The following is a 23277-nucleotide window of genomic DNA, read 5'->3' on the forward strand; positions in this document are numbered from 1 at the left end:
TTTATCGTTGTTTTTTATCCACATCCCACATCCCTGCTAGGCTATTTTTACCATTATTTAATGATAATAAGATAAGTTTTGTATTGTCAATGAAATTATTATATGTGCTATGGTAGAAATACAGAACCTATAGTACAAAAATCATGGGTATTTTGAATGCCACATCCTAGTGAACTACTAATGGGAGCAGATTTCTCTCCGGCAACACTGGCATGTAGAAGTGGTAAAGTGACATCGAATATGACTGAAAGCACATTATTATATTTAATATATCTTGTAACAAAATACCTCTTTCTATATTTCAGAATATAAATTGTTAGCACATTTTTGAAATTTTAGTTATCTGTTTAGAAGCCTGAGAAAGCTCACAGTGGAGGATAGAGGAGAATATTTATCCTTAGGTTGAGGCGGAAACAAATAGCACACATCAAATTTTGTGGAAGAAAAAACAGGCAGACAGACAGTAAGAGGAAATCTTAAATAATTTGAGGAAATGCTGTATGGCAAGTTAGGGGTAAGAAACCCTGGATATGCTAAAATGTACGACCACATTCTCAGAATGAAGTGAAAATATTGGTAAACAAATGTTTATACAGAGGGAGTGCTAAGCAAGTGCCATTGGGGCTTATAGCACAATAGGGTAACATTTAAAATATAATTTGTAGGTAAACTTGCCGAACAGCCTCTAAACCAACAAAATATATATATTTTATATGCACCCTCACTCAATGCGCAGGTGATCATATGCTGAGTGAAAAATAATTCACATCTCTCACCACCTCCATTTGCTAACTCAATTTTATTTTTCTAAATGTTCACACGTATTTCATTTCATATAATTCTGGAAATAGACAATCATCAAATTATTAACCGCAAGGCTACTTAGCTATGTGAACACAGGATTCACCTAGCAAATCCTTAATGAAGCCCAATGATTGCTTAACTTTATACATTAGGGTAGGAGATGAGCCAGACAAACCACGTGTCTATGGCCGGCACTTAACTCTCTCACTTCCCCAGACATGACTGCATTCAGTCCCCCAGCCAACAACATCCTCCAACTAAACCTCCAACCGATTTAAGAAATGTGAGTAGAACCAAATCCATAACTACTTACCAATTAATTTTAAAAATATTCCTACTCTTGATCTGGACAAAGTGAAAACAAACTTTTATAACAACCCATGAATTCTGGCAGGAAAGGTCAGCCAGAACTTTTACACATTTAAAAAATTGAGCTTTCCATTCGTTTTCTGACAATTCATTCTGCTATACCAACAAAAACACTGGAATGACTCTCCAATTGCCCTTTTCATGGATATAAGTAGTGCCAGAAAAGATGAAAGGCTCCTCAGGAGTTGTGGAAATCTGTCTTGAGGTCATTAAGCTACATAGTCTTTGTTCTCTTCAGTCGTCCCTGACGATACTACTTCATAGCCAATCGTAATGGGGGAGCCATCATGTATAACTTGACAGCACCCCTTGTCAGTCATCCAAGGGGTTGCAAGCGTTGCTGAGTGCATTGGAAAGTCAATGTGTTATATATGGGATTAGAATAAATGTAAAAAAACATGGTGATTGTGATGTAGCATGTTGGGCTGTTTTTTGCTTAGAGATGAAATAGTGTTTGGTAGTTATTGTCTATCCAAAACATTCCCTAACCAATGGATTGCCTATAATTGGCATATCTACTTAACCTCCTCTTTGTCAACATTCCCCTTGCTGTGAAGTGAGGATTTATGGTAGTGTGTGGGATTGAAGAGGGGCTTATTGCAATATAGGATGTTCTGCTCTGTTTTTTAAGAGACAAAATAGTGTTTGATGGCCGCTGTCCATTCAAAACACCCCAACTGATGGATTACCTATAATTCGATGGTGTCTGGCTCAACTTTGTGGAAGTTCATGTTCATTAAATGAAGAACACAAGGTATTTTTCCACTGATCTTTATTTTGGTACGTGAAGGATTCTCGGGTCTTCCACCGGGTCAAGGGCTCCATATTGGCCGACGTTTCGATGCCCGACTCGTGCATCGTCTTCAGGGTTGACCCTGAAGACGATGCACGAGTCGGGCATCGAAACGTCGGCCAATATGGAACCCTTGACCCGGTGGAAGACCCGAGAATCCTTCACGAATCATATACGCCGGGAAAGCACCAGATCTTACTTTATTTTGGTACTTTTAGTTTCAACCCTATTCTCTCTCACATGTGAAATTGATTGATCTTTACATTGGAAATATAAGGTGTTCACAAAATTGTCTGTCTTTCTATGCCTGTCGATATTGCAAAGATATCATCTACATAATGAAACCAATATTGGTGAATTACCTAGTTACTGTATGAGAGCTGGTCTCTTATTGCTGGTTGATATTATGTAAGATATTAAGTTTATAAGAACCTCATACCTTGTGGATTGAATACATATTACATTTAAGATAGTTGTTCATGGGGTTGAATGGCCCGTATAGCATAGAGGGGTTAAATTTGAATGATTATACTACCTGAAGTCATTCATTGATTACTTAGGATGTAAGTAATAGAGATAAATTTAAAGAAACTTGGAAATGTTCGAATAGCAGTGTGCTTGATCTAGATGAATGGTTTTCCCTTTAATTATTGAGTTTGTAACCATGATAGTTACGTTGTGATATAGGGGTGTAAGAAAAATGGCATCCTTTCTATTTCTTCAAAAAGACTACTTCTTGATTTTAGTTACAATAAGAACTGAGGGATGTTATTCTTCTTTAACCTTATTCCCAGAATAACATATTCAATGTGATACTCTGAACTGAAAATTGTTTTGAAGCACATCTGTGTCTCTATCCCTCCTATAACTGCCAGCTCTGTACAATTGGTGAGGCGAATAGCAAAATAGATTTGACCAAAACGCCATTTCTATGTAATTCATCTGTTATGGTCATTTTTCAAAAAGGGTTATAATATGTAATGAGTTTTCCATAAAAAGTCTTCCAATTCATCGGTTACATCTCAGGACCTCTTCATTCTAGTGGAAAACCATTGAACGTTAGCATTTGAATAAAATAGATGTTTCATCGATGAGTGAACAAATTAGAGAGGAGCCAAGCTACCGATCAGGCCATTGGGTTAAGAGGGACTGGGAAGAGTATGAAGAGAGTCGCTTGCCTAGGTTGGTAAAACCCTAATATAGTATCCTTCTCCAAAGGAACCCAGATTCCCCACATCCTTATCTCTCTTTCCTCCTACTTAAGTCTCTCTACATGCTCAAGTCTCATCACACCCTCCCCCCAGACAATGTGAAACATAACAAACAATAACAAAAATGTTTGGGAAAGTGTATTATTTACCTTCATGAGTGAGCAATTTGTATAAAAATGCATATTTAAATATATTATAATTACTATCTATCTATATATATATATATATTTCATTCATGCAAGTTGCTTACAACATGTAAGCATAGGGGAGATTAAAACTTCACAAAACTTGAAATATGTACATGCAACAAAAGAAATTAGTTACTCTTAGTACTTCTTATCATCATAATAGCACAGTGTAAACAAATATTTATTCGGTTATCTTAAAAAAGTTAGGGGGCACTTTGTTTTAAGGCTTTCGCCTTTTTGACAACTTTTTTTATAATATCACTCTTCTAGTTCAATATTCTTGTGCATATTTTTTATATTTAGGTAAGAATTTACATGGAGAACATTGCTGCCTCTTGTGTCATATGAGTGTGAAAGTTTCATTGAAATCATTAACATTATTTGCTGCAGTCATGTAAGTATATAAAATAAATTTCATTGACAAAAATGATCACTGAAATTTCATCACCTTAATTGAACTGTGGTTGAGACAGAATGGATTGAAAAAATTATAATGCATAGGAAAGAATTGTATTTGTTTTGCATGTACAAAATATTTAAAGCACATTTACAAAAACTGGGAATGAACGTAAATACAAAACATGAAAGTGACATTACTGTGTTTACATTATGCAAAGTTATTCAAACAAGAATCCATAAACAATTGATGAAGCAGTATCACCCTTAATGTATAAGTCAATTACATTCTGCCATGCACCCTTAAAGTATGGTCCTTTTTGGTATTAAAAAATGCATATTCCTATGGCAAAGACCGGTAAATTTACAGTTCAGCACTGGATGAAATGTTGAGAGGATAAGTTAAAGTATTTCCTTCAGACTATATACAAATCACTCGGGAAATTAAAACCTGATATTGTCAGCAGAATAGAATAACTGAAGTACAATCAACATTAACAAGCATCACTTGAATTACATCAATAAGCAACATGCCAACAAAATATAAGTTGAAATCTATTACATTCAAAGGGATTTTCCTCTATGTATTTCATTCCATATTAGCAGTTGCCGTAACAACATGCAGTTTCCCTTTACACCAACTACAACCGAGGCTTAAAATTTTACTGGGCGAATCCCTACTTTGCCCTTATGCTGAGAGAGGATTAATTAATATGATTAGTACCACTACATTTCTTTTTCCACCATCATCTAGAATACAGCATTGCTGGGTCATACATAGACATGTGGGAACATCCATATAATATGTAGAATATTTAATTGACTATCATTGTTCACATAAGAATTTTCGTTAAGGTATTGTTTCAATAAATTACAGTTCATTCACTTCACTTTGGTCAACAAAAAATCCTTGCATCTGTTACTTAGCACAGAAATATACTTTAATAAAAAAATTATAAGTTTTTGTGGGAAATATTGTCATATATCATGGAGTGTAAGGGATTGCCCTGAAGGAACATTATGTAATGAAGCTCAACCTCTTTGGGAGATAGAAGCAGAGAGTTAATAACCACAACTAATAGATCATAGATAAGGGTGATGGAAACATCCAATTTTTATAGGAATTTAGTAGTCAATAATTTGATCGCCACTAGATGAATGATGTACATTTTTGGCACAAAAAATTATACCACAGTGACAAGTGTTTTTTTCACTTAGTGGGGACAATCGTATTATATTGTTGTAGCACTGCTCCTACCAGTAGTCACTTCCGGTCGGCAGAGCATTTCATTGTATCAACTGAGAGTGAAGGAGGTATTTGTAAGACAGATCAAGGTGTGTCACCATATGCAATGAAACCGTCAAGTCCTTTGATGCTAGAATCAATACAGTAAGAATAAGGCATTTCCACAGGATCATATGAATAACATTAGTTTTGTAAATGTTAAAACTGAAAGAATACTTTTCAAATCCACATTGTAAACAATGGCCTCAAAACGATAAAAACAAAACTAAGACAAGCAAGTGGCAAAGTTAGCCACTCATACCACTAGAAACTGTACTTCATGCTTCCTTGGTTAGAAATCCTTTCAATACTTGTTTTAAGAATACAACTTTGACACGAGTCTCACAACAGGTAAAAATATAGAGTGATACAATACTTAAAAAAATAATCATAAATGTATTTTACTTTACAAGAAAATATTTACACTATGTATTAATAAGACTCTCTTCAAGGAGGGTGCTATTGGCCAAACTTCCATAAGCTATTAACCTTTGCCACAATGTAAATTCAGAGTGAACCACAAAACAGAAAGTAATCTCATTTTATCCAGAGGATAAAACCTTTATTTAATGCAGAGTTTCAGTCTCACCACATCATTATATAGTTGGGAAAATTACTACCCAAAATTGGAAAAATAAATAAGTTGGTAACAAAGTTTTCTAGAATTACACAAATTTTGTTTCTTGGTTTATCAGCATAAGCATTACTTTAGTATTAAATTATCTGATATACAAGAAGTACAGACAAGATTTTACCTTTTAATATAACAATTAAGTCCCTAATTCTAACACAGCCAGTTCTGTAGCTTTTCAAGAAGCCACAATTTTAGTTAAAATATATGTAGACAATAGTATACAGTGACAACATTTTGGAAAAAATGCATTACATTACAATTAAACATCACTTCCTGAGTGTCTTCAGAGCAGTCTAAAGGTTGACGTGTCACACTCCTTTTAGGCCAGGTAATATTGCAATTTTAGGCAAGGAAGGATTTAAATAAAACACCTTATCCAATGGCACCAAAATACTCATTCTAAATTCCGAAAAGTGTTAAGAAAAATGCTAATAATGGTACAAGTTTGACAATGCTACATTCCCTATATTTCATTATTTTATTTCTTCCCTTGAAATTTGTCATATGGATACAAATTGACCAAGATTTCCTTCCAATGAAACAAGAAAGCACCGCAAATGATAACAATGCTTAGAATACAAAATTTCCTGGCTTTCCCTCACTAAAAATCACAATATCCGAAGAAAAATGTGGGTTTAGTGATTTTCTCTGCAAAGGGAATATGTCCCTTCCATATTGAGAGCAGACTGAAGTTCAGTACAATTTATAAGTATGCTAGAACGTATGTTTCTTCAATTTCACAAATTTATTCATGCTACTGATACTTAGGGGTTATCACAGTTTTTTTTGAGGATTTTTCACCCAAAATCAATGGGAATTTTCAGATGTTAGAGTGATTTTCCATAACTTAACAGCTCTTTTCTATACTTTAAGCAACTTTTCTAAATGGGTAAAGCAGTAATGATGAATCATCTGACTGGTTTAGGGCATTGGTGAAACCAAAAGAAGTTGAGATCAGTGGAAGTGATGCTCATTTTTATTATGAAAACATTTCATTGATCTTTCTTATCGGTAATGCTTTACCCCTTTTACATCCTAGGCAAACTCAACATTTTAAACAATAAATTTTTTCACAGTTTAAATATATAACTTATTATTAAATGCTACAGCCATTTAATTTTTACAGCACATAAACTAGTTTTTTCTATCCACTTGAACTATATTCTCCATAAAAACAATCATCCGATATACACATAAGCAGTCTTTATTTTTAGGGAACAAGCTAAAAATATTATTTAACTGAAAAGTTTGCATTATAATTATTTTAATAACATTAGCAAATCAGGAAAGGCTGCATCTTGAAATTTCCTTTTTTCTCAAATGATAACTTTTTCCCATAGCTTTATTTTTTGATCATTAGAAGGGAAATGTGATTGACATCCTGCAAACAATTTCATTTGCATGGAATGACCACGGAAATGAAAACTGACTCATCTTGAGACAAAGATGATTTTAATACGTTAATGACACCAAGCTGCGAGAAATTTCATTTTTTTCTCAATAATCTAATAAAAAACATAAAGAAGAGGATAACAAATGGCAGTACATAGACATATATGAAGAGTGGGGTATAGACCAGAATGATACACTTAAGAAAACTCTTAAGAAGCAGCCTTAGGATTCACATTGGCATAAGAATGAATATGAGTTTGAGCCATGAGGAGATGTACATATATGTGGAGTTTATATGAAGCATAAAAATACTTCTTGAGATCCATTCATTCTCTCATCAGGTACATGGTGTACATGCTTACCTAACCCTAATGACAATTCTACTATTCCTCAAAAGTAAATTGCCAAACAAAATATATCCTTTCCACATAGATTGATAAAAATCATTATTTGGTTTAAAAAGATCATATTTTGGTTCAACTAACAGAAACTGCAATCGGAACCATACAATGCAAGTGCTAAAAATCAAGTTTATGCTTAATTTAGAATAGCTTTGGCTGAATTAATTTAACTACGTCTCCATGGAAGTAACAAAATGAACAGCTGAATTAGGGTTTATAATAACAGTTTCAAACTTAATATCCTCATCATCTGCCTTCACATCAATCACTTCAAAACAAGCATTCTCCTCGGATATATCTCCGATGTTTATGCTGCCCTCCATTGGAGTCTCTTCAACTGCCCGAACAATCTCCCCATCGTTAATGGCAACACTCCTTGCGTCCTTCTTGTCATCTAACTCAGAGCTCACTAAGATAAAAGTCGGGAGCAGGAGCAAGTTGCAGAGTTCCTGGTTGAGAGAGCTCTCGTCCTGCTTGGCACTCTCGTGGGACTCGCGGAGTTCCCTCTCCCTCTCCTTCAACTCGGCAAGTGTGTGAGACAGGGCAGCATGACGACCTTTCACCACTTCCAAGCGCCCCCTTAACAGACCCACTTCTCTCTCCTGTTCCTTCCCCCTCTCTGTGGACAGTGACATGGCACATTAATTGCAAAATACACTTACTGTCCACGCAACAGGAAGTGTCTGCATGGACCTTTTTCATTTAGCCAGATTGCAAGATGTTGTAGATGAATAAATTTAGTCACATGGTCCTCGTTCCAATAAAAATTCTACTGCATCGAACATAATGAACTAAATTCAACAGTCCAGTGTTATCTATGCACCACTTAAAAGAGGGCCAATATATTCACACGTATACACTATATGTGAGCACAAGTGGCATCATGGTAAACAGAAGTGAACTTTTTTGCAAAATAGCCATGCTTTTCAGAACATACTGTGGTCATTTAGAGTTCATAAATACTATAACATTAAACACTAACTTTCATAATTATTAGGCACCCGATAAATTCAAATGAAAGTCACATGGTGTTTTTCAGTTAAACACATCAGTTCCCATTTATCACTACAAATCCTACTAGGAGACTTACGAGGGTCATCCGGAAAGTAGTACCCGTTCGTGAAATAAAGACACAAAAGTAAATATTAACAAACATAAAAAATTTTATTTGAAAGAGGATACTTTAAACTACTTCTCAACATAATCTCCAAGCAAATTAAGGCATTTGTCATAACGTGTGACAAGTTTCTGTATTCCTGCTGCATAGTCCTTCGCCGCCAGCTCATTGAGATACGCGAGGGACCCATCTTGCACAAATTTTTGCATAATGCAGATGGTGTTTAACAATTTCATGAACAATTGTTCGAGAAACATTGGGAAAATGCTCACAGATGTCATCAATTGTGACGCGCCGATCGTTCCTCACGAATTCGTCAACTGAGCTCACCAGTTGGTCTGTAATGACAGACGGTCTCCCCGAACGCTCATCGTCGTGTGTGTTCCCCCTCCCCATGTCGAAGTTGCGACACCACCGCCGAACAGACGACTCGTCCATTACATTGTCTCCATACACCTCCTTTAATTGGCGATGAATATCACATGAGCGAACGTTTCTTGCATTGAGGAATTTAATCACTGCCCTCACTTCACAACTGGCGGCGTTCTCAATTTTTTTAAACATTGTAAACAATCACAGAAACAACACAGGCAATGCTAGCGTCACGCAACTTGGCTCAGAGAAGGCAGACAAGCCACTGAAGCTATCTGACCTCGTCCAGCGGCTACTCGCGTCGTCAGCACTTCATGCGGCACGAACGGGTACTACTTTCCGGATGACCCTCGTAGTTTCTATTTGAATTGTTATGTACTGAAATGAACTACCACACTTAATTTGTGCATACAAATTGAACTTAATTTTGATTTAGGAATAGAAAATGAAGACATTAAACCCATGGCATATTTTTATAAAGCAACCAAAGTTTCCATGCCAATCTCATATGAATGCTCAACATTCCATAGAGGAGAGGTGTGTGTTCTCAAGAAAGAATTATCCCGACAAATTTGCATTCAGATAGTGTGCTCTTGTTACCTTTGTAATTGCAAAACTCTCCTTCTGCATAAACAACAAACATGTTTAGTTTTTCACAGTTATTTCCATACTATTCAGTCGCATCTAAACCTCCAATTTAAGTTTTAAATTAATAAAACCTGAACAATATATAAATCAACGCTGGTTGAGAAAAAATATTTTGATAACTTAAATCTGTTTTATTGCATTTATTTATTTATACGGGGGTTTAATAAAATATATAATTATCATAAGCATACATCCAGAGAGGTAAACACAAAGTAAAAGGATAAAATGAAAATTATGAGGCTCTATTTCTGATATTGGAAGGTTTCCGATATTCACATAACTTTTTATTGAATTTCCAGCTTCTGCTAGGTCTTCAATATTTTTTCTTTCAAAATTCAAAATCAATATTAACAACATTCAAATGAAATAATATGAACGTAATATAGGCCCACAGCTTCAGTCTTTTTAAACAGAAAAAAAGAGCATTCCAGCCAGAAAAGCAGAACCTTTCCCTCACAGCCAATTCAAACGTCATTGGCACACAATACTCTGATAATTTAAAAATTGATTAAACCAATTTATGAGGAAAAACAAAATTTTAATGAACTGATATACACTGCATACAAGCACTGTATAAAAAGTATTGGTAGCAATTTTTTCCTGATGTATGCGTGAAGTGCTGAATTTAGATCATAGATTGGGTGTGTGCATGATTGCAGATGGTATTAGCATTAACAAGATGACAGAACATACCATTTTTTTTTAAGGTAATCTACCGGTTAACGTAGGTTTTTGGATGGACACAACTACCAAACAAATATTTTATTACTCCTAACAAAACACAAAATCCATCATCCTACTCTATATCAGGTCCCTCTTCATCTCTGAGTACTTTCTTCCTCCCTTCATCCCGTCCAACATCCCTATCCTGTTCCTTCCCTTTCCTCTTTTGCCCAACATTCTCCCCTCAATCACAGTCTTCAACATCCCACTGCCGGTCAACACCCCCTTCATCCACTTTCCCTGCCTCCATAGGATTGCTCCTAACAAACCCCTATCTTCTCCCAACATACCAAGTACTTCCTCGTTTGTTTTCTTCTCTGTCCATTTCACCTTCTCCATTCTTCTCCACACCCACATTTCAAAAGCCTCCAATCTATGTCTATCCTCCTGCTTCAATGACCACGTTTCCGCACCGTACATAGCTACGCTCCATATCAAAGTTTTTACGAGTCTTTTCTTAACATCCTTACTCAAAGTCCCTGTCATCAACTCCCTCCTCCTTGTGAAAGCCTCTTTGCCAAGCGCAATTCTTCTCGTTAAGTCCCTACTACTTTGACCGTGTTGGTCCAAAACACTACCGAGATACGTAAACTGTTCTTCCTGCTCTAGTTTTTGCCCTCCTATTTTAATGTTTAGCTTAGCCTTTTTTTTTCTAGAAAATCACAAAACCTTTGTTTTATTAATATTGATTTTCATCCCATACCTGTTGCACTGAATTTCCAATCCACTCAGCAATGCTGGCAAACCCTTGGCTGACTGACAGACTGAAGCTTGGTCATCAGCAAACCTAACTGATTTTACGAATTCCCCACCCACTTTCATTCCTACCTCGAGTTCTTCCCATGCCTCTTTGATCATTTCCTCTGCATACCACTCACCTCGCATAGACCTAAAATATCCATATTTCCCCTTCCCATCTCTCACTTAACATTCTCCAATTTCCCTGTCCTCATCATTGTTCTAACATTCCACGTTCCTATTCTAACTAATTTGGTCTTCTTCTCCTGCGTCTTCTGTCCTGCTGCTGCTGGTTTTCCCTTGGAAGGGTTTTGTGGGATGACGACCACGGAAGCCGTGCCTCCCCCGCTGCCGGGCACGACACACGGCCGATTGGGCCGAGCCCCATAGTTGCCAGGACTCAAAATCTCTGTTTTGTCCATCATGTAAATCTTGGGAATGATAATTGAGGTGGTTTCCCGTTGCCTTCCTCAATAGTGTTTTTAACGTGACACCATCACTTACTGGCCACCCCACTGGGGTCAGATGCCATTGCAGCCGCCTCACTGAGGAACAGACGCTGGGTGGACTACCTTTCGTCTGGCTCCTAACCTTCGACCTATCTGGCACGGGTGACCCTACCAGGAGCAATTATTATTACTCCCGCCAGCACAGCTCTAGGGGTCATCGGAATGCACAAGCCCTTCCACCACGTCAAGGTTGTAGTCCGGGGAGGGGGAACATACAATTATCACTGAAAATTTTGCATTGTGCAACATCTGTGCTTAACTCTTCCCGAAGGTCTAAACAGACGACCAAGAGCAGAGCCGAGTGTCTACTTTTGAAGACCTTCTGCAACAACATCGTGACAATTCCCCAACACCCTTATAGAGCAGACTTGGCACCAGCAGGCTATTTCTTATTCTGATAAGAAGTGAAATCCTATCTCAAAAGGACACAACCAATGGACCATAAGTACCATCATAGAAGCTTGCACGAGCACCCTTAAGGACCTTCCAGAATCCACTTATCAGTGAGCCTTTGAGTTGTGGAAAAGCCACTATCAACAGTGGCTCAATGTATGTACTTCGAAGCATTGTAGCAATATCTGAATGAATCTATTTTCCCGAAACTTTTTATACAAACCATCTAATCACAAAACATTTGTGCTACAAATGAATGTTGGGAAAATTACAATAAAAGCAGGCTTCTTAACTCATTGCACTAGTGATATGGTGCTTAAATTCAGGGTTATAAGAATGTAAAAATTATGGGAATCAGGGATCCATAAATATGAGGTTTCACTGAATAAAAATAACCTAAGTAACACCACACTCCAGTGATAGGCCAATGAATGACTTTGCAAAGTTTAGTTTAGTGATTGGTTAGCTCTTAGGGCCTAAATGAAACCAGAGTAAACAGAGATGCCACTATATGCATCCTAATTTGTAAAATTAAATAAGAATTACAAAAACATAATGCTTCAGAACATGGCCGAAATTATTTAGGAATAATAGAATCCCTAGCCAGGGATCAACTCATGCAGAACTTAAGTAAACAAAAAAGTGTGCTACACATACATGCTGTGACTGTCCATTTAGGCTAAGTCCAAAGGAGCTAGGTAGATTAATTTGTCAACCGAAATATTTGTCGGCTTAGTATTACAGAAGTAACCAACCTGCAACAACCTCCATGAAGCGAATAATAGCATCGGAGACAGTTGGCAAGCCACTGGCAGCTGCAGAAGTACCACAGGAATTCGGAATGGTTTTCATTCGCTTTCGCCCTCCAGGTGGTCCATCAAGGCTGGAGTCATCCAGCGACGTTGAAAGGCTACCTCGACCGCTGTCTTGCTCTGCTTGAAGCCGTCCTTTCCGAAAGTCTCCTGCAATTGACTAAGAGAATAGAAACAAATATCCTATTAGGACTTTCAAGCAGGTCGTGATGGCAAACCTTGCACCACCTAAAATTATGCTTAAGTATAAAAATAATATTCAATAATTCAAAGAAAAGAAAATTCCCACCTGCAAATGCTGCCGCCCATAAAGATGTTCCTTTTTATTGTGAAGGGTAGTAAACCACTGATCACACGATCTACAATACAGTTCCTCATTGTCTTCATCCTAGTAGACGAAAAACTTTTACACTACATTTGTGAAGAATAAAAATTCTCAGTCAGCTCAACATTTCCAACAGACAAGACAAATTACATACACAGTTTAGATTAATCAGCTATAGCCATGAGAAAGGACAGTTCAAGGAATTCACTCCCTAATTAAATAAGAGGTGCCAACAGTTTTATCTGCCGACCAATCGCAAGAGTCAGAAAGAAGCATGTGACACACACCTCTCAAAGGGTTTGGTTCACACAAAAGCAGGGGTTGGATAGTATTTAAATATCTAAATTTATTTACAATTACTATTTGAAATACCATTACATGCATATTATATTTAAAATATGTAGAAAAAATTCAAATTGACATAATTTATCTGCCACTCAACAAACTAAGAAAATTTGTTTAGAAAAAAATTTTGTTACTCGCCACTGTATCGAGTAAGCAATAGCATAAAGTGGGTGATATTTGTTCAGTATTACCTAGTTGGGATTTAACGTTGTCTAATGTGCTGCTTCCAACTCATTGTGAAATGGAATTTTAGAGGTGGGCTATTGACGAGTATTTGAGTAGCATGAGAACAAGGTCAACAATTCATGTTTTATTTAGATTATTTAAGATTCATGCAGTTTCAGTTTCTTTAGTTCTAGAATTGCAACATACCTATCTATATACCTGTACTATAAATGAAACTTAATTTTAATGTATTTTTTATATTATTAATCTAAATGCTATTATGTTCAGTAATTCACCACATAACTCTTGTTAAACAAATCAGCACCAAATTTGAGCAAATTGAAAGGTGATCTTCAAGAACTAATTAAAAATTGGCAATTTTCCACAAAATAAAATTTATTAATGCGACCGGTTTCAATGTAACTACATTAGGTGACACGGGTAGGGTGACAATATAACGACATCATCGTCAGGTGGTGACACCGGTCGCATTAATAAATTTTATTTGGTGGAAAATTGCCAATTTTTATTTTATTATGATATTCCACCATATCACGCTTCAAACGTCCCTTTTTATCTTCAAGAACTCTCTCTCGAAGAAGTCCAATATTTTCACCTTGGTGGCCTATGTTGAAAGCTTGAAAATGGAATTATGGCTCTCAAATCTATTGAAAATACTAGATTGCAACCTATCATTCATAATGCCGTATCTTTAGCCAATTGATAAGAGTCTGTGGGCAAACAACAAGTGTGTCCCATTGGCAAAAATTATTTAGAAGTATGATTTTACCTTGACAGAAGTATACCGAGTTACAATGAAGACATAGCTATATTTCATTTCTGCACAGCAATACATTACATAATTAAACCTATATTCATTGTGGAACTTAATTTACCCTATTCTGGTCAAATCTCCCAGGGCCTGTTAAGTTGGGAGATGTGACCACAATGGATTAATTATGAACTGTGTGCATTGTTGACCTCATGGTGATCTGAATGAATGTTGGCAGAAATTTGAAGAAATGCCAAATTTGATTAAATCAATTATTGCTTGCTAACTTTTTCAAATGTTTTAATCTTTTTTTGCAATTTCTGAACCTACATGCAAGCTTTACTGCTTAGAACACATTGACACCAATTGTAAAATGTCATTATATAAATGCTTAGTAAGGGATTACAGTAAATCAGATCATCTTGCTGTTATCATTGCAATTAAATTTAACAGTCATCAGTTCTAGAAGTTGAAGCATGATAGAAAAAAACTCTTCAATTAACACATCAATGAGTGTGTCTTATATCAATTTAAATATCTTCCACATTTAATATCTTAAATATTGACTGCGTTTGTTGTGTAGTAATGCTAATAGTTGCTCAAATTTCTATCGCCTCCATCACCATTAGTTAAAATATATCAATGAATGTTTTCCTCTTTATTCCATAAATAGCTATGGTTTTAGAAAGAAGAGAAAACAACATAAATGGTTCCACATTGAACATGTTGAAATGCAAAAGAGGATAGTTCAGCTATATGCCAGATCAAGAAGTATGACTGATAACCTGACAAGAAACAATAAACCAAGGATGGCTAATGCATCCCATGTCTCCAATTCTAAAAATCAAGGTAAAGCTGCTAGGAGAATTTTCATAAGCACTGGCTTCCCACCTTGAGGGCCCGGGTTCGAATCCCAGAAATGACAGATATTTTTCCCTGGCGTCGTCCCGATTCTTAATTGAGGTGCTTTGTGGAGATCACATTGATTAAGTACGTGGCTATCGGATGGGACATTTAGCTGTGGACCCCTTGGCACTTGTTAAAAGCAGGCTAATGCCGATGCCGGGTTTCTCTGCACCCTTCATCCTTTCCTGTCCATCCCTAATGGGACAACTGACCTCAGCTGTCAGACACCTCCCCTAAAAACTAATACTACCTGTTTCCTAAGCTAAGCATATTCTTTCAAATATAAACCCCTTTACTGTTTATTCTGATGATTAGTAATGAATTGAAAAATCCAAAATTGCCTGTTCAAATGGAAACACATAAGTACCGATGACATAACCAAAACCATTGGCAAATTCAAAGGCTCAAATAGCAGGGACATTTATGGTTTCTTAAGTAACCTTCTAAAGGATTTGATAGAATTTATTGCTCAACCGTAGACTAAAATCATAAATTACTGCCTCACAGAGGGAGTTTTCCCATACTTTTTCAAGTGCAGCTGTGTACCCATCTTTAAATAAGAAGACAAAGAAAACCATCCTGCTACCATTGTGCCTACTCTTTTTAAGCTCTTAGAAATTATTACTATAAAACAGCCCTAAGAAAATTTGACACCACATTCTCTTTCCCTTTCTGAATATGGTTTTTAATCTGGCAAATCAACAACCTTGGCTATAGAGTCTGTTATTAACTGCTTTTAAAGATCAGGAGAATGTTTATGCCATTATGTAATCTATCAAAAGCATTTAAACATATACTCCATGTTATATTATACAAAACAATATAAACCTGAGTGCACTGTGCAAGTCCTTAAGAAATGAGTAAAAAATGTGGCTATTCTCCTTGATAGAATATGATTGGTCACCCGATGTACCTAGCTGAAAATATGAGACCTGATACTCTTACTCCTCGTCCGCTCTCTTGTCTAATATAATGCATGCCATAGAGTGGAGCACTGGGGATGTGCAATTAGAGTACTGCAACATATGAAGGGAACCATAGATTCCTCGAGTTCAATGAACCCACTCCAAGACTCCAATTTACATGGTATCGTTGATGCAGATTGGGGAGCTGACTGTAATAATAGGTCATATACAGGACATCTTTTCAAATTAAAAAACTACGATACACCTTGGGAAAGAAAAAAGCATAATTCAGTGGCAATTTCAAGCACTGCTGCTGAATGAATGGCGTAATCTAAAAGAATCATGTACCTGTGTAATTTATTATCTGAGATTAATGAGGTCAAGCCTCGTCTCCAGTGACTATTTATAATGATAGTCAATCCTCCCAAAAAAACTGCCAACAACAGAATACATCACAGGGGTGTGATACCTATTTCATGCGCAGTATTATTTTGTAAGGGAAGCTGCGGAGGCTAAGTAAACTGAACTTTATTATTTTCCAGCAGAGCATATACAATTTGTATGCATGTATTTGCATGTTTATTTGTATTTTCAACTCGTATTTACACATTGGCTTGCTAAACCCATTCAAGGACTCGAAACGAAATTTGCGAAGGAGTTAAATATAAAGCAACAAAAAATATTTCGCGATGATAATGTTAACTTACACAGGCCTATGTAAATTATTTCGGTGCCAAGTCTCAGTTGCACGAACAGTGGAGTTTTTCACATCAAGACAATGTTTCTTAAATGCAAAAGGCAGATAAGAACACATAAACAAGGTAAATGAAGCAGATTAAAAAATAGGTCGAAAAGGTGCATCAATATGTTCATTAGCAACTTGTAACAGACTTGTATCCCTCTATTGAATTGAATAATTTTAAATCAGAGAATTCTCCCTAGCATATGAAGAGTCCCTCCCCGGACTACAACCTTGACGTGGTGGAAGGGCTTGTGCATTCCGATGACCCCTAGAGCTGTACTGGCGGGAGTAATAAAAATTGCTCCTGGTAGGGTCACCCATGCAAGATAGGTCGAAGGTTAGGAGCCAGACGAAAGGTAGTCCACCCAGCGTCTGTTCCTCAGTGAGGCGGCTGCAATGGCATCTGACCCCAGTGGGGCGGCCAGTAAGTGATGGTGTCACGTTAAAAACACTATTGAGGAAGGCAACAGGAAACCACCTCAATTATCATTCCCAAGAAAAATATGATGGACTATATAGATATTTTGAGTCCTGGCAACCACAGGGCTCGGCCCAATCGGCCGTGTGTCGTGACCAGCAGCGGGGGAGGCAAGGCTTCCGCGGTCGTCATCCCACGAAACCCTTGCAAGGGAAAACCAGCAGCAGCAGGACAGAAGACGCAGGAGAAGAAGAACACATTAGTTAGAATAGGAACGTGGAATGTTAGGACAATGATGAGGACAGGGAAATTGGAGAATGTTAAGCGAGAGATGGAAACGGGAAATATAGATATTTTAGGTCTATGCGAGGTGAGATGGAAAGATAGCGGGGATTACTGGAGTGATAAGTATAGAATAATATACAGCAGTGGGGACGAGAGCCAACGAGGGGTTGCCATAGTATTAAATGAAGAGGTAGGAAGAAGCGTAGTCAACATAGAGCAGGTAACGGATAGAATACTACTAGTGGAGATAAAAGCAGAACCGACGAACTTGGTTATTATTCAGGTATACATGCCACCGAGCAACCATAAGGAAGAAGAGGTCGATAGAATATACGATCAGTTAGAGGACATGATCTCGTGTGTTCCTGCAGGGAAACATTTCATAGTGATGGGGGATTGGAATGCGACGATAGGCGAAGGAAGAGATGGTGATGAGGTGGGGGACTACGGTTTAGGCACGAGGAATGACCGTGGGGAGAAAGCAGCTGAGTTCTGCAGGAGACAGGGGTTAGTCATCACCAACACTTGGTTTAGACACCACAAAAGACACAGGTATACATGGAAAATGCCAGGTGACTCAGGAAGATATCAGCTAGATTATATCCTGGTTAGATACACGTTTAGGAACAGTGTGATAAATTCCCACAGCTTCCCGGGAGCGGGTGCGGACTCAGACCACAATTTAGTTGTTATGAAATGTAGCGTACGGTTCAAAAAGATAAGGCAGGGGTGGCGAGTTAGAAAATGGAATGTAGAAGCATTAATGGATTGACAAGGAAGGAGTACCAAAAGGCTGTAGAGAAAATCATGGAGGATAGTAAAGGGCTTAGTACTATCGAAGAAAAATGGGAAATGATCAAGAAAGGGTTGTCTAAAGCCGCAAAAGACACTATTGGAACCGTTAATGCTAAAAGGACAAGGAAACCATGGATCACGGATGAGATGATTACAAAGATGGATGAGCGGCGAAAATGGAAGAATATAAATACAGAATTAGGCAAAATGAAGTACAAAGAATTGAACAATAAATTGAGGCGGGCAACAAATAAAGCAAAAGAAGCATGGTGGAAGACGCAGTGCGAGGATATGGAAAGTCTGCAGAGGAAGGGTGAAATCGGTGCGCTGTACAGCAAAGTTAAATCTTTATCGGGAAGTAGGAAAGGAAGATCTATGCTAACAGTTAGAGATAAGGCGGGTAAGGTAATAGTTGACACAGGAAAGATCCAGGAGTGATGGAAGGAATAAATAGAAGAACTGTATAGTAAAGAACTTAGACGAAATAAGTTAGACGTAGAAAATGAGCACGATATAGAGGAAGATAGCTTAGTTCCAGGCATACTAGACGATGACATAGGAAGGGCATTAAGGGAGATTAAACTAAATAAGGCTGTTTGGGTGGATAACATTCCCGTGGAACTTTTAAAATGCTTAGGAAAATGTGGGAGGAAGAGGCTATATGGGCTGATCCGTAGTATTTATGAGGAGGGAATCTGGCCGGAAGACTTTGTGAGATAAGTTTTAGTTCCTATTCCGAAAAAGGTAAAGGCCACGTCATGTGAGGACTATAGGACAACTAGTTTGATATCCCACGCAGCTAAAGTTGTTCTCAGGATCATAAACAAAAGGATAGAGAGTAGGGCAAATGATTACTTAGGGGATGATCAGTTTGGGTTTAGGAAGGGGAAAGGTACACGTGATGCCATTGCAGTAATGAGATTATTAATCTAGAGGAATATAGAACACAACCAGGAGGTATTTGCCTGTTTCGTAGATTTCGAAAAAGCGTTTGATAGGGTGAATTGGGAAAAACTAATGAGTATTCTGCAGAAAATAGGAATAGATTGGTGGGAAAGGAGGCTAATCCGCAACCTGTACTTGTCTCAGACTGCTCAGGTGCGGGTGGGAGACGGGGAGTCAGGATGGGCAGTGTTAGGAAGGGGTGTAAGGCAGGGTTGCCCATTATTACCGTTGCTGTTCAACCTGTATGCAGAGGAAATGATCAAAGAGGCATGGGAAGAACTCGAGGTAGGAATGAAAGTGGGTGGGGAATTCGTAAAATCAGTTAGGTTTGCTGATGACCAAGCTTTAGTTTGTCAGTCAGCCAAGGGGCTGCAAGCATTGCTGAGTGAATTGGAAATTCAGTGCGACAGGTATGGGATGAGAATCAATATTAATAAAACAAAGGTTATGCGATTTTCTAGAAAGAAAAAGGCTAAGCTTAACATTAAAATAGGAGGGCAAAAACTAGAGCAGGTAGAACAGTTTACGTATCTCGGTAGTGTTTTGGAACAACACGGTCAAAGTAGTAGGGACGTAAGGAGAAGAATTGCGCTAGGCAAAGAGGCTTTCACAAGGAGGAGGGAGTTGATGACAGGGACTTTGAGTAAGGATGTTAAGAAAAGACTTGTACAAACTTTGATATGGAGCGTAGCTATGTACGGTGCGGAAACGTGGTCATTGAAGCAGGAGGATAGACGTAGACTGGAGGCTTTTGAAATGTGGGCGTGGAGAAGAATGGAGAAGGTGAAATGGACAGAGAAGAAAACAAATGAGGAAGTACTTGGTATGGTGGGCGAAGAGAGGGGTTTGTTGGGAGCAATCCTATGGAGGCAGGAAAAGTGGATGAAGGGGGTGTTGATCGGCAGTGGGATGTTGAAGACTGTGATAGAGGGGAGAATGTTGGGCAAAAGAGGAAAGGGAAGGAACAGGGTTGGGATGTTGGACGGGATGAAGGGAGGAAGAAAGTACTCAGACATGAAGAGGGACCTGATATAGAGTAGGATGATGGATCTTGTGTTTTGTTGGGAGTAATAAAATATTTGTTTGGTAGTTAGTTGGGTCCATCCAAAAACCTACCTTAACCGGTAGATTACCTTAAAAAAAAAATATATGAAGAGTAAGGCGGCCAGAAATATTCAGCTGAACTAATATTTATAATTAGACGTTTTTTGAAACAGTAATCCCATTCTTCCCTTGACTTATTATCTGCATTCACTGCATCAATTTGGCGCGTCCTCCCATTTTCATTTCATCTACTTAGTCTGAAGAGGATCAAAATACCTTTTAGCTACCCTGTTACCATGTCCTGAAGTGTAATTCATGACTTCCCAGTTTTTATGCGATACTGTATCACGAGGTTATTCTAATTTTCAAGATTTATGCAACATTTAGTTCTGTGTGTAAACACAGATATGCACACTAAATAGAAACCAACATATTACACATTGAATGACACTATAGACTATGAGTGCCAGTAGCCACCAAGTTTACCATGACAGATAAAATATTTGAACAGAGGGATGATGGCCCTCATAGCTAAACTCAAAACATATTTTTCTCAGCAGCACAAAATGAGAGATGAAACTAAACACACCATATGGATAGTTTATGATTTATTGGAGAAGTTTTTAGGAAGTTATGCCAAGGAAATATTAAAGCTCTATTGCTTATTACTGGCACAAAACCATGTTATTATCAAAATGCGTAATAAATAAAACCATTTCCAAAGCAAGATGATGGGAAATGACATAATAGTAAGTACTTTCCCCAGGGAATCAGCTAGTGGCGAAATCATACCCATTTAATGCATGCTAATTTCAGAGCAATTTTATAGTAAAAACATGCATCTTAAGGACTAGGAAATACAGTACCATAAAATATTTCAAATGTGAAGTAAGCAGAACTAAAATTTGTGCCCATTTCTACCTTTGGTTATAGTGACTAAACATAACATTTCTAAACCTCTATTAGTGTGTTGGTGGTTAAGAAAGATTGTGTACTACAAAAAAATTTAGTTTTACTTTCTTTAAAGGCATACTGCAAAACCAAATAATAAACAAATGCCAAATGAACTACCCTAGGGCTTTCTCTAAGGAATAACTTAAATTTCATCTTTGAAAATGTTAGGATTATCATATTGTTTATAACGGTACCACTGTATTATAGCATGTTAACATTAGAGTATTGCCAGTTGTACCTTGAATTTTGAAACATCAAGAGAATCCCTCGATAAACAAGCATAACTGTATTTACTTACATCAATTTCATCTGTGGCATCCATATCAGATTCTTCAGTACCATTTCCCTGCTGACCTAAAAGATTTGAAATTTAAACAAATAAAATTCAATGGTACAGAATCAGCAGCTAATTAAAACTAACACTTACTTTTCATCCGCTTTCTGTTTAGATAGGACTGATAAGCATCAGACTGCCTATAAGCTTTTAATTCTTCCCTGTAACGTTTCTTGTCAATTTCTGCTTTATCTAGATACTTTTGCTTCTCCTCTAGGCTTAATTTACTCCACTCATGGCCTAATACTTTTGTAACCTATAAATTGAGCACAAATGTAATCACGGAAACGCCCAAAAAAGCCATGCAACTAAACACATAAAAAATACTAAAGATACCTCACTAAATATTTGGTCTTTAAAGAGTTTCCTCTTCTCATTTAAATACAAAACATAACCGGTAGCAGGGGCCTTCGGCGGTCTATTTTCTAGCAACTCAGGCTTTCTCTTCCGTCCTTTCGGCCACCCACCACGCTTCTTATGCTGTGGAAGGTATAATGAGTGTCAAACGCATTTCACCAAAATCTTATCGTTAATATAAACAATACAGACCTGAGTAGTGACAGTTGGTTCAGTGTTATTATCAATAATCACAGGAGGAGCTGTAGCAGCATTCAGTCTTTTTATTGCTGATAAGTCTGGAGAAGTACTGATCTTCGGCGCTATGCAAGGACTACTCGTTTCAGGTTTTTGGGTGGAGCCTTGGGCGACATTCGTTTCGCTAACTTTCTGAGGGATCTGCTCAAAAAAGTGGAAAATCATTAAAAAAGATGGCCCACACTAGTGTAAAGAGGTATGAAATGTTTCTAATTACCGTTGACTCGTCTTGAACTACGTTAAGCATAACATCATTCAACAGTATAGGCATCGAGCCATCAGAGGCGACCATTTTTAATGGATTCTGTGTGATTAACTGTGCAGCAACATTCTGCAAGTCTTCAACCGACAGCTTCAAGTCACCAACACCTGATGTTAAAGCATCTTTAAGTGTCATGCACACGAGCCTGCAATATCAATAAGTTTGGTTAAATCCGTCACCCAGTCATTGTAAATAGTTTGTAACCACCATAGCCATTATATCAAAAAATTTCGAAACACAAGGCGCTTTTTACAACAAATTACACGATGGGAACTGAACATTACACACACCCCTTATTGGTTTCCACGAATATTCCATTTTCCAACAAGTCGTTTGCTGCCGATACGGTGTAATCCCGGTAAAATGGCCTTTCGTCATCTGGAGGAAGAGGCAGAGAAGACAAATTCAGTTGCTGGACTTCGTTAATTACTCCATTCGTAAATCCTACAACGTCAATTTCGTCTTCCATGTCACACTGGGTGGATCTGGGGATTCTATTCATTTGTTTTTTTTCTCAAGGTCCTTAGCTCGTTTTCTCTGCCTAAATCGATCCAATCAGAGGGTCGCCTTAGTCGCCACAAATCGATGGTTGAATTTCACGTGCTTTCATTGGCGGTAACCTTTCGATATGTCGACCAATCTCCGTTGACGAAATTGTAGTGACTACAAATAAACAAATAAAAGATGAAATTCGTTCGATG

General features: G+C 37.6%; 1 protein-coding gene across 2 annotated transcripts; it reads right to left on the reverse strand.

Moving 5' to 3' along the window:
* Positions 1-3873: 3873 nt before the first annotated feature.
* Positions 3874-23061, reverse strand: LOC139693952 (uncharacterized). 2 transcript variants are annotated; one of them, XM_071592314.1, is made up of 9 exons: positions 22867-23061; positions 22532-22721; positions 22270-22455; positions 22062-22200; positions 21814-21966; positions 21685-21740; positions 13075-13173; positions 12729-12945; positions 3874-8092 (listed from the first exon to the last, which is right to left on the reverse strand). In XM_071592314.1, exons 1-9 carry the CDS (start codon positions 23043-23045, stop codon positions 7644-7646), a joined length of 1668 nt encoding a protein of 555 aa, XP_071448415.1. In that variant the 5' UTR covers positions 23046-23061; the 3' UTR covers positions 3874-7643. The 2 variants fall into 2 exon arrangements, with proteins under 2 accessions (XP_071448415.1, XP_071448414.1); XM_071592313.1 differs by having other exon boundaries at positions 21814-21976; positions 22057-22200.
* Between the last annotated feature and the right edge of the window lie 216 nt (positions 23062-23277).

The sequence above is a fragment of the Hetaerina americana genome, unplaced genomic scaffold (assembly GCF_022747635.1).
Source record: "Hetaerina americana unplaced genomic scaffold, ioHetAmer1.1.p SCAF_5, whole genome shotgun sequence".
In the NCBI taxonomy this organism is placed as follows: Eukaryota; Metazoa; Arthropoda; class Insecta; order Odonata; family Calopterygidae; genus Hetaerina; species Hetaerina americana.

Coding starts and splice junctions, on each gene's coding strand:
- LOC139693952 (XM_071592313.1), bottom strand. CDS start 23,045: ATGGAAGACGAAATTGACGTTGTAGGATTTACGAATGGAGTAATTAAC. Junction 21,741..21,813: donor AAACAGAAAGCGGATGAAAA/GTAAGTGTTAGT, acceptor CAAATCTTTTAG/GTCAGCAGGGAAATGGTACT. Junction 12,946..13,074: donor ATGGGCGGCAGCATTTGCAG/GTGGGAATTTTC, acceptor CTATTCTCTTAG/TCAATTGCAGGAGACTTTCG.